The sequence below is a fragment of the Sorex fumeus genome, unplaced genomic scaffold (assembly GCF_029834395.1).
Source record: "Sorex fumeus unplaced genomic scaffold, SorFum_2.1 ptg000115l, whole genome shotgun sequence".
NCBI lineage: Eukaryota > Metazoa > Chordata > Mammalia > Eulipotyphla > Soricidae > Sorex > Sorex fumeus.
Genome location: NW_026606172.1, coordinates 13,853,189 through 13,866,704, shown reverse-complemented (window position 1 = coordinate 13,866,704; position 13,516 = coordinate 13,853,189). Strand labels below are relative to the sequence as shown.

Sequence of the window (13,516 nt, the reverse complement as noted above, 5' to 3'; positions counted from 1 at the left end):
GTTTTTATACAAAGCTAGTACACTTTCAGGGTGTTTTGATAGTAGTAACTATCTCTTCTATACCAAAACAATTCAATCCACTCATAAGCCTAAGATTCAAAGTTAAAATTAAAATCACAATGAGATAATACCTCCCACCAGTTAGATTGTCAAAATGCTAAGAAGCAAACATTAGCAAAAATTGGAAAGAGGAAATTCTGCACCTTGGTGATCAAACTAGAAATTGGTATAGATGCTATAAAAAATGGTATGAAATTCTCCCCCGTCACCCCCTCAAAAAAATTAGGACTATGAGCTAGAGAGATACTTCAAAAATTACGATGCTTTCAACATAGGTAAACCCAGTTCAAACCTCTAACACCACATATATGGCCCACGAGACCGCCAGAGGTCACTTCTGAGGCAGGAATAGCAGCAGAACTGGGTTTTCTGTCCCCCCCCCACCACACACAAGAAAAATGTAAGAAAAGAAACACCATATAACCTAGAAATTCCACTTTGGTGATTTATCCTGAGAATTCAAAAGGATATACATATATACATATATATATATACATATATATAAACATTACTTATAATACCCAAAAAATGGAATCAGCCCAGATACCCATTACCTGATAACTGAATAAAGAGTCAATACTCAAGGAATACTATTAAACTGTTAAAATGATAAAATCCTGCCATTTGTAAGAAAACAGACTGTGTAGAAAATAAATTACATTTAAAAATACCAGAGAAATAAAAATACTATATGATTTCAAATTGTTTTTAATGAGCCAGAATGAAATGCAAATCCTTAGTTTTTGATAACAAAAAATGTTAATTATCATTATCAGAGAGAAAATCATTGGGGTGGGGAAATATGGAAAAAATTTATCACTTTTACCATGTTGTATATGAATCAAATTTTCAATGTTGATTATGGTGGGGCGTAGCTATTTAGATACAAGATAGTAGAGCTAAAATTTAAACTGTTACCCGATTTTTAAGAAAATTCCCAAACTCCCAACAAACCTCTTGTGGTGCCATGTAAGCTCTTTCACGAACCATGACTCAGAGACTCATAAATAAATATTGAAAGAGATCAAAAAGTTGCAGAGATTCTTCTGGAACCCACACAATGCTTAGTCATCTCAACCCCAGTAGCCAAAAATCTCCACACTCCAGAATGGCCACATGTTCCCCACAGGACATGACTGCTTAGGATGGACCTCATCCAGAAACTAATCTGTTGCAAACTTAGGTAACTGAAATCATCAGGCTTTCACAGCGTTGGGTAGGACTACCTGCCCCAATCTCCCTATACTTCCAGAAGCCCTGACAGTCATGCACACCCCCCCAGATGCCACCCAGTTAAAAATTTAAATGTACCTTTATCAAAGATTAGATGATCATATGATTGAGGGGAGATGTCAGTGTATTCAACCCTGTTCCATTGGTCTGCAACTCTGCCTTTGTTCCAGTACCATGCTGTTTTAATTATTACTGCTTTGTAGTAGAGTTTGAAGTTAGGGAGGTTGATTCCTCCCATTTTCTTTTTCCCAAGAACTGTTTTAGCTATTCGTTGGGGCTAATTGTTCCATATGAATTTCAGGAGTGTTTGCTCCATTTCTTTGAAGAATGTCATGGGTATCCTTATAGGGGTTGCATTGACTTTGCACAATGCTTTGGGAAGTATTGCCATTTTGACAATGTTAACTCTCCCGACCCATGAGCAGGGGATATCTTTAGGTGCAAGAAATGTGAAGTGGAGTAAGGAAAGCCTCTTTAACAAATGGTGCTGGCAAAACTGGACGGCTACATGCAAAAAAAAAAAAAAAAGGGCTCAGAACTCTGCCTAGCATCATGCACAAAAGTAAGATCAAAATGGATTAAACACCTCAATATCAGACCAGAAAACATAAGGTACATTGAAGACAAAGTTGGCAAAATCCTCCATGACATTGAAGCTAATGGTATCTTCAAAGATGTGACACTACTGGCCGAGCAAGTGAAAACAGAGATAGATAAATGGGACTATCTTAAACCAAGAAGCTTCTGCAACTCCAAAAAAACAGTGACCAAAATACAAAGACAGTCTACAGAATGGGAAAGGATATTCGCTGAATACACATCTGACAAGGGGTTGATATCAAGGATATATAAAGTACTGGTTGAACTCCACAAGAAGAAAACATCCAACCCTATCAAAAAAAAAAATGGGGCAATGAAATGAACAGAAACTTTCTCAAAGAAGAAATCCGAATGGCAAAAAAGCACATGAGAAAATGCTCTACATCATTAATCATCAGGGAGATGCAGATCAAAACCACAATGAGATACCATCTCACGCCTCAAGAGACTGGCCCACTTTCAAAAGAACAAAAGCAACCAATGCTGGCGCGGATGTGGCGAGAAAGGGACACTCCTTCACTGTTCGTGGGAATGCCGACTGGTTCAGCCCTTTTGGAAAACAGTATGGAGCATTCTCAAAAAATTAGAAATTGAGCTCCCATTTGACCCAGCAATACCACTCCTGATAATATATCCCAGAGAGGCAAAAATGTATAGTCAAATTGACATCTGCACTTGTTTGTTCATTGCAGCACTCTTTACAATAACCAGAATCTGGAAAAAACCTGAGTGCCCAAGAACAGATGACTGGTTAAAGAAACTTTGGTACATCTACACAATGGAGTACTATGTAGCAGTTAGAAACCACAACACCCACAATGAGATAACAAAAGGGAATGCCCTGCCACAGAGGCAGGGTGGGATGGGGGGATGGGTGTGGGAGGAATAATGGGATCCATGGTGGTGGAAAATGGGCACTGATGGAGGGAAGGGTACTTGATCATTGTATAATCGAAACCCAAGCACAAAAATTTGTAAATCTACAACTGTACCTCATGGTGTTTCACTAATAAAAATTTAAAAAAAAATAATTGCAGCTATATCACCTCATTAAAATTTTTCAAATTCCTAAAGTGCACACAGTATCTCAACTATAGGACCCTAGAAAGAGCACACCAGATTGGGTGAGATATAATGTAGAAAGCATCTAATCTTAATTAACAAAATATCAACACAGAAGGTTTAACCTGTAACAACGTTTTAGTAATTTCTTACATAAGAGCTTTAAGCTCATGGTGAGATACACAATCTTACCTTTCTTCTGAGAAACATTTTGATCACACTTCTAGCAAATTAGAAGAAGCAATAGAAAATAAATTATTGAGGGCCTCCGCCCCTCTCGGAGAGCCCGGCAAGCTACCGAGAGTATCTCTCCTGCATGTCAAAGTCTGGCAAGCTACCTGTGACGTATTCAATATGCCAAACACAGTAACAAGAAAGTCTCATGATGGAGACATTACTGGGCCCGCTCGAGCAAATCGATGAACAACGGGAGGACAGTGACAATACGGGGGTAGGGTTAAGGGATGGTTGGGAAAATTGGAAGTCATGGTGGTAAGAAGGTGCAATGGTGGGTGGGATTTGTGTTGGTATATTGAACATTTAAAAGAGAAAAAAATCCAAAATATACTGAAAATTTTTTTTGACTCTTTTCAGGTCTGTGTCTCCCTTTTTTACTCAATATAATCCTATAGCTATGAATCCATATTTATAAAACTAAGGATTTCTTTTTTTAATTTTTATTAGTAAAACACCATGAGGTACAGTTGTAGACTTACAAATTTTTGTGCTTGGGTTTTATTTATACAATGATTGAGTATCCATCCCTCCACTAGTGCCCATTCTCCACCACCACTGATCCCAGTATCCCTCCCACCCCTCGTCCCCTCATCCCACTCTGCCTCTGTGGCAGGGCATTCCCTTATGTTCTCTCTCTCCTTTTAGGTGCTGTGGTTTGCAAAAGAGGAATTTAGTGACAATCATGTTCGGTCTATAGTCTACGTTTAGCATGCATCTCCCATCCTGGGTGGATCTTCTCAAAACCCTTTATTTGGTGCTCCCTTCTCTATCTGAGCTGCCTTTTCCCTTAGAGTGTGCGGCTGGCCTCCAAGCCATGGAGTAAACCTCCTGGTTCTTACCTCGGCTATTCTTGGGTGTTAGTTTCCTATTTTGTTACTTTATGTTCCCCAGATGAATGCAATCTTTCTATGTCTGTCCCTAGCTTTCTGACTCACTTTGCTTAGCATGAAACTTTCCATGTAGTGCCCCTTGTATGTAAATTTCATGACTTCATCCTTTCTAACAGCTACGTAGTACTCCATTGTGTACATATACCGAAGTTTCTTTAACCAGTCATCTGTTCTCGTGCACTCAGGTTTTTTTTCAGATTCTACCTATTGTAAAGAGTGCTGCAATGAACATACAAGTGCTGATGTCAATTTGACTATACTTTTTTGCCTCTCTGGAATATATTCCCAGGAGTGCTATTGCTAGGTCAAACGGGAGCTCAATTTCTAATTTTTTGAGAATGGTCCATACTATTTTCCAAAAATGCTGAACCAGTAGGCATTCCCACCAGCAGTGAAGAAGGGTTCCTTTCTTGCCATATCCATGCCAACACTGGTTGCTTTTGGTTCTTTTGGATGTGGGCCAGTCTCTGTGGTGTAAAATGATATTTCATTGTTGTTTTGATCTGCATCTCCCTGTGATTAATGATGTAGAGCATTTTCTCATGTGCCTTTTAGCCATTTGGAATTCTTCTTTGAGAAAGTTTCTGTTCATTTTGTCACCCCATTTTTTTGATGGGGTTGGATGTTTTCTTCTTGTGGAGTTAAACCAGTACTTTGTATATCCTTGATATCAACCCCTTGTCAGATGTGTATTTGGTGAATATCCTTTTAAATTCTGTAGACTGAGTCTTTGTATTTTGGTTATTGTTTCTTTTGAGGTGCAGAAACTTCTATAATATAGAAAAATATGCCTGATGTCTATTTTCAACAGTATTTACCTTTTTATTTAACTCAATTGCAATTCCAGGTTTTTATTTATGGTGAGACTATGTTTTCAAAAATGTTGTGTTATTTTTGTTCAATGTTAACACTCCTGATTTTATACCCTTGGAAATTAATCTTGGGTATAAACACACTATTTTCAAAAGGTGATGAAAATAAACATGCTCTCTTTTTAAAACATGTCTGAGTGTTGTTTTGCACCAAAGAAAGGCCTCCCCCCTCCACTTTTTCATATGAGAAATTTTTGTTTATTAATAGTAATGGGTATGACTGAGACTCATGGGTATAAAAGTAAATCTACTTAAACCAACCTGCCAGTTAAGCTACGATCTAACTTTAAATATAAGTATTTGCTTCTAGAAAAAATAAAGGAAATAAAAAATAAAAAACACTAGAAACACAGAACATCTAAGGTTTCTTTCAAATTATTCTAACAAACGCTGATAAAAGAAACTGAAACATTCTCTGGTTAAGTAAATAGAAAAGAAAATGTTGTTTATATATTTCTGGTTTATAACTGTTGTGGATCTAAACTTTGGCTCAGAATCCAGGTCAGTGTAAAACAAAATGACTTAAGAACATCAAAAAATACAGGTGCTGCAAACAATTCAATTATATATTTCCCTTTTTCATTGGGTGTGTCTTTGTTCTCACAGCTGGGAGAGTCCTACTTTAACTTTTCAACAAAGAAAGTCACCACATTAAAGAAAATTCCTACAACCAAAACTGTAGCAATAACCATGCAATCTTCACTTGCCTTTCATAAAGATATTATATGCTTTAATCTCCTGTTCATCTATATTCAATACATTTGGCGAAGTATGTTAACAATAGAAATAAAAACAATCATTTGGAAACAAGGCTTAGGAAATAAGAATTGCATAAAATATCTAATATGCAACATCTCTTAAAATGTACTTCAATTTTGAAAAGAGTGGGGAATAATATCAGACATTCTGTTTCTGTTTTACATTTTCATTTAATTACTCAATTTTAGTTTTGCCTAGGAAGAAAATAAAACCAAAACAATTAAGATGTGAGCAGGAAAAGTAATTCTGAAACCAAACTGCTGATTTTCTATCTACTCATCTCCCTGCATGTAAAAATGTGCTTTCTACCTCTAGCGGTTTATCAGTTTAACAGTTATAATTTATACAAAACACACAGATGGTCATAGAAATAGTAAAAGTTTCAGATGTTACAACTTCCTAGCATATGGAACACTACTGTAGATCATCATTTTGGCAGCTTTAAAGTGATTTTATAATTATTTATATGTTAACATCTTGGCCTCGTTTCATAGTCAGTGGTTAATACAACGTTTACGTACAGAGCGTGGTTCTTTTATTGACTCTGAAATACCGATGAGGTGGAGGAACCAATCGTCCTTAATTTCAGATTAGGATCCCTCAATGACAAATGTAAATGAGGATCCAACAATACATTAAACATTTTGAATAAAAATTTCTTCTGAAACAATAATTGATACTGAGAGAATTTGTTGCAAAAAAAAAAAGGTGCAAGAACTTTCTTTAAAAAAAAGCCAAATTTACCCTACTGTTGTTAATCATTAATGCCATAAAAATGCAGACTCACAAGCAGTGACACAACTTTTTAAGATTAAGACATTTAAATGATGTGTAACTACAGTCACCTTTATCCTTTTATCTTCTACACGAGGTGCAAAAAAATAACTATACTCTTGCCTAACTTCAGTCATTCCAATGTCCCTTAAATCACTTTTACTAAAGCTGTCCTTGTTAGGTTTATACATGACAGTGCACCAAATTAGACAATCTGGCGGTCAATTCTTAATCCCCGTATTATTTGATGTTCCAGCTGCAACTGAATGAGTCATTGCCCCCTCCTTAAAACACTGTCTCCACTTGCCTGCCTTTCTGGTTCTCCTACTTGTCCCTCTCTTCACTGCTATTTCTGCCTCTTCTCTGAGAATGGAATATCGAGTCTCTTTTCCTTTCTATATATAATCACTACCTTGGGGGTTCAAGACTCCTATTTTGCTTTGTAATATGTACTTACTGATAATTCCTACAGTCTTCAGTTACGTAAGTCCATATTAAAAAAATTCCCCAGAACTCAGTACATCAACACTGATCATACAATCAACATGTACATTATGAAGAGACAGGAATTGAGACATCTTTTATGCATAAGTCAGACGCATAGGTTCCTGGGATTGCCTTCAAAATGGTTCTTGCAAGGGTGACACATGTGGCTTCTTTGGTTGCCATATAATAGTCTTTATTTGGGGGGAGGGGAACACAGAGATCTGTTGAGGGCTTAACCCCTGCCGCAGGGATCCCTCTTGGTGGGGTTTTGGGGACCATGCATGGTGCTAGGGATTGAACCCAGGTCTGCTACATGCCAGGCACGTACCCTCCATTTGTACTAACTCCTAAGCTCTCTGTTGTCAAACAGTAAAGAAAGGGCTGGAGACCCACTCATTAGTGTTTAATTTCTTTGATTTCCAGTCACAACCCATGAAGCTGAGCTAGTGAAATTCATCTACCCCACAGCAAAGAAGCTGAGAAGAAGAATCTTTCATCTGCCCAGAAAGAGGGGATGATTGCATAGTAATGAGAACTTGTGTCTACCACAACTCATTTTTGTTTTCTAGCCTCAACCTCAACTCTTGAATGTCTGACTCATGTTCCCAATTGTCTATCTGACATTGTACTTGGATAACTAACAAAGATTTCAAACTACAATGTCTAAAACTGAAGTCCTGATGTTCCTCATATGAAATATTACATCCCCTTGCTTATTGGCATCTCTCTCTTTTCACTTGCACCGACCAGTTGATCCTTAGCTGTTCTATTCTTCCCACTAGCCACATCTGGAGTTCTAAGCAGTTCTGCATCTTTGCTCCACACATCAGATTCTAACCACACCTTACCATGTCCCCCTTTCCAGACTGTCTTCCAAACTGTTTCAAAGACTCATTTCTCCTGTGGCAGAAGCGCCTAACTGGTCTGCTTTGCTCACTTTGCTGCAACCACATTGACAACACTGCTTTATAGTTTATTAGGTACGCTCCATCTTAAGGTGTTAAAATACACCATTTGTCTGAATCCAAGACGTTTTGTTTTGGTTTGGTTTCTGGTTAGGAAGTGCTCTCTGGTGGTGCTCAGGGCTTACTCCTGGCTCTGTGCTCAGGGAATCACAGGCCAGAACAGTGAACTATCCGGGACTTGCTGCGGAAAGCAAGATACACCTGACCACTCTTTTACCTTCCCAGTCCCTACTTAGACTACTTTAGACTACCTATAGAGTTTCCTTTCTCAAGTTTTTCAGATCTTTATATGAAACATTCTCTGATTATCTGATTTAAAATAGAAATCTTATCTCACACCTAATCCATTATCCTAATCTTTTACAACATTTTAATAAAATTTATTATCAGTGCATCACTGTATCACTGTCATCGAGTTGTCTGCTGATTTACTTGAACAGGCACCAGTAAAGTCTCCATTCCTCCCAGACCTGAGATTTTAGCAGCCTATCCTTACTCATCTTTCCCAAAGACTGGAGGCTCTTTCAGGGTCAGGGGAATGAGACCTGTTGTCATCACCATTGTTAGCATATCAAATACGCCATGGGGAGCTTGCCGGGCTCTGCCTATGTGGGTAGGATATTCGTGGTAGCTTGCTGGGTTCTCCAAAATATATATATATTTATATATATATACACACATATATATACACATACATACATGCATATTTATCTCTATGATTTGTTGCCTAATGTCTGAACCCCAACAAATATGGTGTGGTAATTATGGAAAATGGGTAGGAAGTGTCTTATGAAGTATTGCGGCTGGAGTGATAGAACAGCGGTAGGGCATTTGACTTGCACGCAGCTAGCCTGGCCAAGCCAGGTTCAATTCCTCTGCCCCTCTCAGAGAGCCTAGCAAGCTACTGAGGGTATTCAATATGCCAAACACAGTAAGTAGCAAAGTCTCACAATGGAGATGTTACTGGGCCTGCTCGAACAAATCGATGAACAATGGGAGGACAGTGTGGCCACTTGACAGCCTCAGGTCCAGAAAGCGGCCGAAGCAAGTTGGTCATTTGGTAGTGGAGGTTGAATGCAGGGGCTGGGTCCCCTGGGGTGGGGAAGGCTCTCACTCACCCTTTTCTTGTCTGGTGCGCCCCAAGAGATAACAATCTGGCACATTTTTATTTATTATAGCCTCAAATTATTCTACTTTCTTGCATAATTCTATTTTATCTGTGTACTCATAAAAATACAAACTCTAGAGTGAGAGAGACCAAAGAGATAGTGCAGTAGTATGACTCTAGAATGGTAGGGGCCAGAGAGATAGTATAGCAGTATGCGTCTTGTGTTGCACAGGGTCTACGTCAGTTTGATCCCTCATAACACGTGATCTCCCAAGCTCAGTCAGGAGTGATCCCTGAGTACAGAGCTAGGAGTAAGTTGTGTGCCCAGCTGGGTATGACCCTAAAAAAAACGAAAAAAAGATGAAAAGAAAGAGCACTCCATCATTTCTGTTTAACACTACATCTCCAAAACTGAGAACTTAGTTAATAATTTGCATTAAATAAAAGCACACAGCATTGACATAGAAACCTCCCCTGTTTATGAGGAAGGAGATGAGTACTCATGATTTCAATATGCTTGTACCATTAGAGCAGGGAAATTAGAATTATAAATGCCATTAAATTACAATATGTGTATTTCAGGAAATTATCTTACTTGTGCATAAATTTTAAAGGACTTTGTTTTCACTAACAAGAGAAATTTTTGCTCCTAGATGTTCAATCTCCTTGTGCTTCTTGGCTCAGTTCCCAAAACCAACGTTCATTTTGCCAAATGCAGGTCACTTTGACACATGACTTTCCAAAACTCTTAAAAGTTGAGCTAGGCCATCCTCACTGCAATTCCTAGAATTTAACAATCCTATGAGAAACTCATTCTAATTCAGATGTGTGCAGAGAAAGTACTTAATAATAAGTACTTAATTTCATTTCAATGTGCCTAAAATCTTGCTTACCATGATTTTCTCTGTCTTTCCCCACCACTAAATTCCCATGCTCATCTGCTAACTGTATTTACTAGGATTATGAGGTCTGTGTCACAAATTTGTTCTTCTACATCATTAGCACTGACCTTTTCTTTACATTTGCCCTTGGGAACTTTAAATCTTCAATAATAAACTTATGATATGTTTTCATATCATGAGTGAGTATGTGTATGCGTGTGTGTGTGTGTGTGTGTGTGTGTGTGTGTGTAAGAGAGAGAAAGGAGAAAAGGAGATACAGAAAGACAGAGACAGAAAGAGTGAGAACAAAAAAAAGCATAAAAATAATATATGATTATGTACCAGTCGAAGCACTGAGAATAAAGCAAAAAAAAAAAAAAAAAGAAAAAAGAAAGAAAGACTGAATCACTGATGCTAAGGGAGAAAAAAATGCATCATTACTTGGCAAAGGCAGTGAATCTGCTTTGTGCAGTATACCAGGAGCTTGAAAACAAACTAGTTACACCAATTTATTTTGCAATGAGACAAATAATACTTGTCATCATTCAGTAATAAAATTGTTTTTAAGAATAAATATTGAAACTCCGTAAAACAAACAAAGAAAAAGTAAGAGGGAAAGTAAAAATCCTGAAATGAAATGGCTAAGGAGATTCTCTAGCAACCTATTCCAACCAGATTTTTTTTACAACAATCTTACTGTCACAGAGGTGTGACAGGCTTTGAGTTATGAAAATAAGTCATACACAAAAGGTTATCTGTAAGACATTAACATAGACATTATCGCTTCCTGTTGCTGATCTTCAAACAAATCCTGCAGCATTTTCCTCCTCTTTTTCATGGCAACCCAGGGAAAACTAAACAGACTTCATTTGAAGAGTTGGGCATGGAAGCTACTGCCGTTCTTGACGTTAAAGAACATTCCTCATGCTTCTCTCTTTTCTGATCTAGCAACGCTTCCCACTGCTTAACTGGATACTCACGGTTATTCTTTCATCTTTATCATCCAGTGGAGAGCCATCTTTCTTCCATGAAATGGTGGGTTCTGGATGGCCTCGTGGTGGCTGGCACTCCATCACCGCGGGCTCCCCAACTGCCACCATGACATCTGAAGGATTCTGTCTGAAGTCATCCCGGAGAACTGTAGGAACAAGAGGAAATCATTAACACTCATGAGCACCATAGGCAGTCTTTATCTCTGAACTTCAGCAAAAGAAGCTTGGATTAGAATAAACTATGGCTAAGTGCTATCTCAATACATCTTGGAGGATTTATTCCTACTTTCTGACAGGTGCAATTTCATAGAGATATCTGCCTTTAAGCCTGCACACGGGGATAACTGGCTCTTTTTCATAGGTCGGTGGGTTGATATAATTCACCTCACTGCCCCTCAATGTTACTATCTGGTTTATCTTAAACTTGCATTTCTTCTCTCCTTACTGCCTATGTTTCATCCATGTGCAAATGATTTTAACAAATCCTCCCTTTTTATTTCCATGACACACTGGGATGATATATCTGCTTATTAAACACACTATATATACAGTAAGGCAAAACCACCAGAATGCAATAACTTAGTTACAATTTAAATGTTCAGACTATGAAACTTGACACACACTTGCAAAGCAAAATAATAGTGTTTTCCCACTACAATAAGTCAGGGAGATTGTTAGAAAGCACCACTGGGACAGGAGACGGTGAAGGGGTTGCAAGTGCCATGCATGTGGCAGTCCCTGGTTACAACTCCAGCACCACCTGGTCCCTGAGCATCTTGGGAGCAAGCCTGAAAGACCCTAAGCATCACCAGGGGTGAACCCTCCCTGAGCACTGCTGTGTGTGATCCCAAATCACCTAGTCCTCCCAAGAAAGTACCAGTAAAGACTCACTGTTACCAAGAATATCATTTTGTATTTTCTGACATTTTGGGATTGCTTTAGTTATATCATATTCAGAGAGTTTTATAACTCAATTTCTATAATCAACACTGTAGAGTAAAAATAATTACTGTAAGTCATTTTGTGCACTGATGTTATGTTAACATCTGTAAAACAAGTATTTGTACATATTGGAATAAAATGTAAAAAAGAAACCAAATAGGTTGTCATTTCAAAACAGCTCACACAGCAAAATTGGTTTTACTTGTTAAAATCCCAGTAACCATAAGTTGTTTGGCATAAGTCTTAAAAACAACTACATTGTTTACCAGCTAGGTATTCTTGAACACATTATAAATATCTGTTTCCATATTTCCAAAGTAGGCACACAGATACATATTTCAACACAAAATTTTAAAATATTAGCCACATTTCTCTCACTCAATTTTGCCCCAGTAAATAATAAAACATGAATTGTTTTAGTATTCTAATAGAACTTAAATTAGTATGCCTGGATAGTGAGTGTATTTGGAAAGGTAAATATGAAGTTGTAACAGATATTCATCTTTAAAATACAATGAACTGGGACTGGAGCCATAGTACAGCGGGTAGGGTGTTTGCCTTGCACGCTGCCAACCCGGGTTCGATTTCCAGCATCCCATATGGTCCCCTGAGCACCGCCAGAAGTGATTCCTGAGTGCAAAGCCAGGAGTAACCCCTGTGCATTGCTGGGTGTGACCCAAAAAGCAAAATAATAATAATAATAATAATAATAATAATAATAATAATAAATACAATGAACTGAATATGTAGCTGTTAATTTTTTACTTGCTTGCATGTGTTTCAATTTCAAAGGAATTTAAACATCAATATTCATTGATGAAGTACTACAATGTCAGAGGCTTATGCTCAAAGTGTTATCTCAAAGAAAAGTTAAAATTTATGTCCAAAACTACAAACTGAGGTTTACATTATTCTATATTTTTTATTTTCAATTTTTTAAAAATGTTTTCTATATCAAATAAATATAGGTATACATTTGAGTCAAATCATAATATTCACTCAAAGAAAAGATTATTTTGGGAGGGCAAGGGAGTGCTCAGGGGTAACCGTTGTCAGTGTTCAGATGACCGTATGCAGTCACGGGGATCGAACTGGGGTCACATGCAAGGCAATAGCTTCCATCTTATATATTTTCTCTGACCCATCTAACATAATTACATATGTCTATTAAGACAGTTTCAGCACAATGTTATTATGATCACTTGGAAAATTTTACTTAAAAAAACTGAGAATTTCCCTTCGGCAAGGACAGTGAGATAAAGAAAGTATGGTAAAATCATAGCATTATAATAGTAGTTATTAAAAAATATATAGGCACAAATTTTGTTGAACAAACAACTCGTTACCACTACATATAAAAAAAGAAAATATAAAATCTTTCAAAATTTATATGCTTACATGACTACAAGGTGCTAACAATATATGCCCCCAAAGATAATATTTATAGAAAAAAAGAGTTAATCTTAGAAGACAATATGTGCCTTTGTTAGATCACATTATTGATATATACTAATACCTCTAAAAATGAACTATTTCCACCTATAATAATTTAAAATATGATAATATAAAATACTTTTCATATAGAAATAATATGTACAACTTCTCTGTTTTGTAAACTTTAAATCAACCTGGGAACATAATATTTTATTTAAAAT

The 13,516-nt window shown here is 37.3% G+C and overlaps 1 protein-coding gene across 1 annotated transcript in view; it reads right to left on the bottom strand.

Moving 5' to 3' along the window:
• The window catches only part of ROBO1 (roundabout guidance receptor 1), an 839,320-nt gene that overhangs the window by 153,426 nt on the left and 672,378 nt on the right, over nucleotides 1-13,516 (bottom strand). The window contains exon 4 of the mRNA XM_056135441.1: nucleotides 10,908-11,065. Coding sequence (XP_055991416.1) covers nucleotides 10,908-11,065 — 158 coding nt within the window. The remainder of the gene's footprint in view (nucleotides 1-10,907; nucleotides 11,066-13,516) is intronic.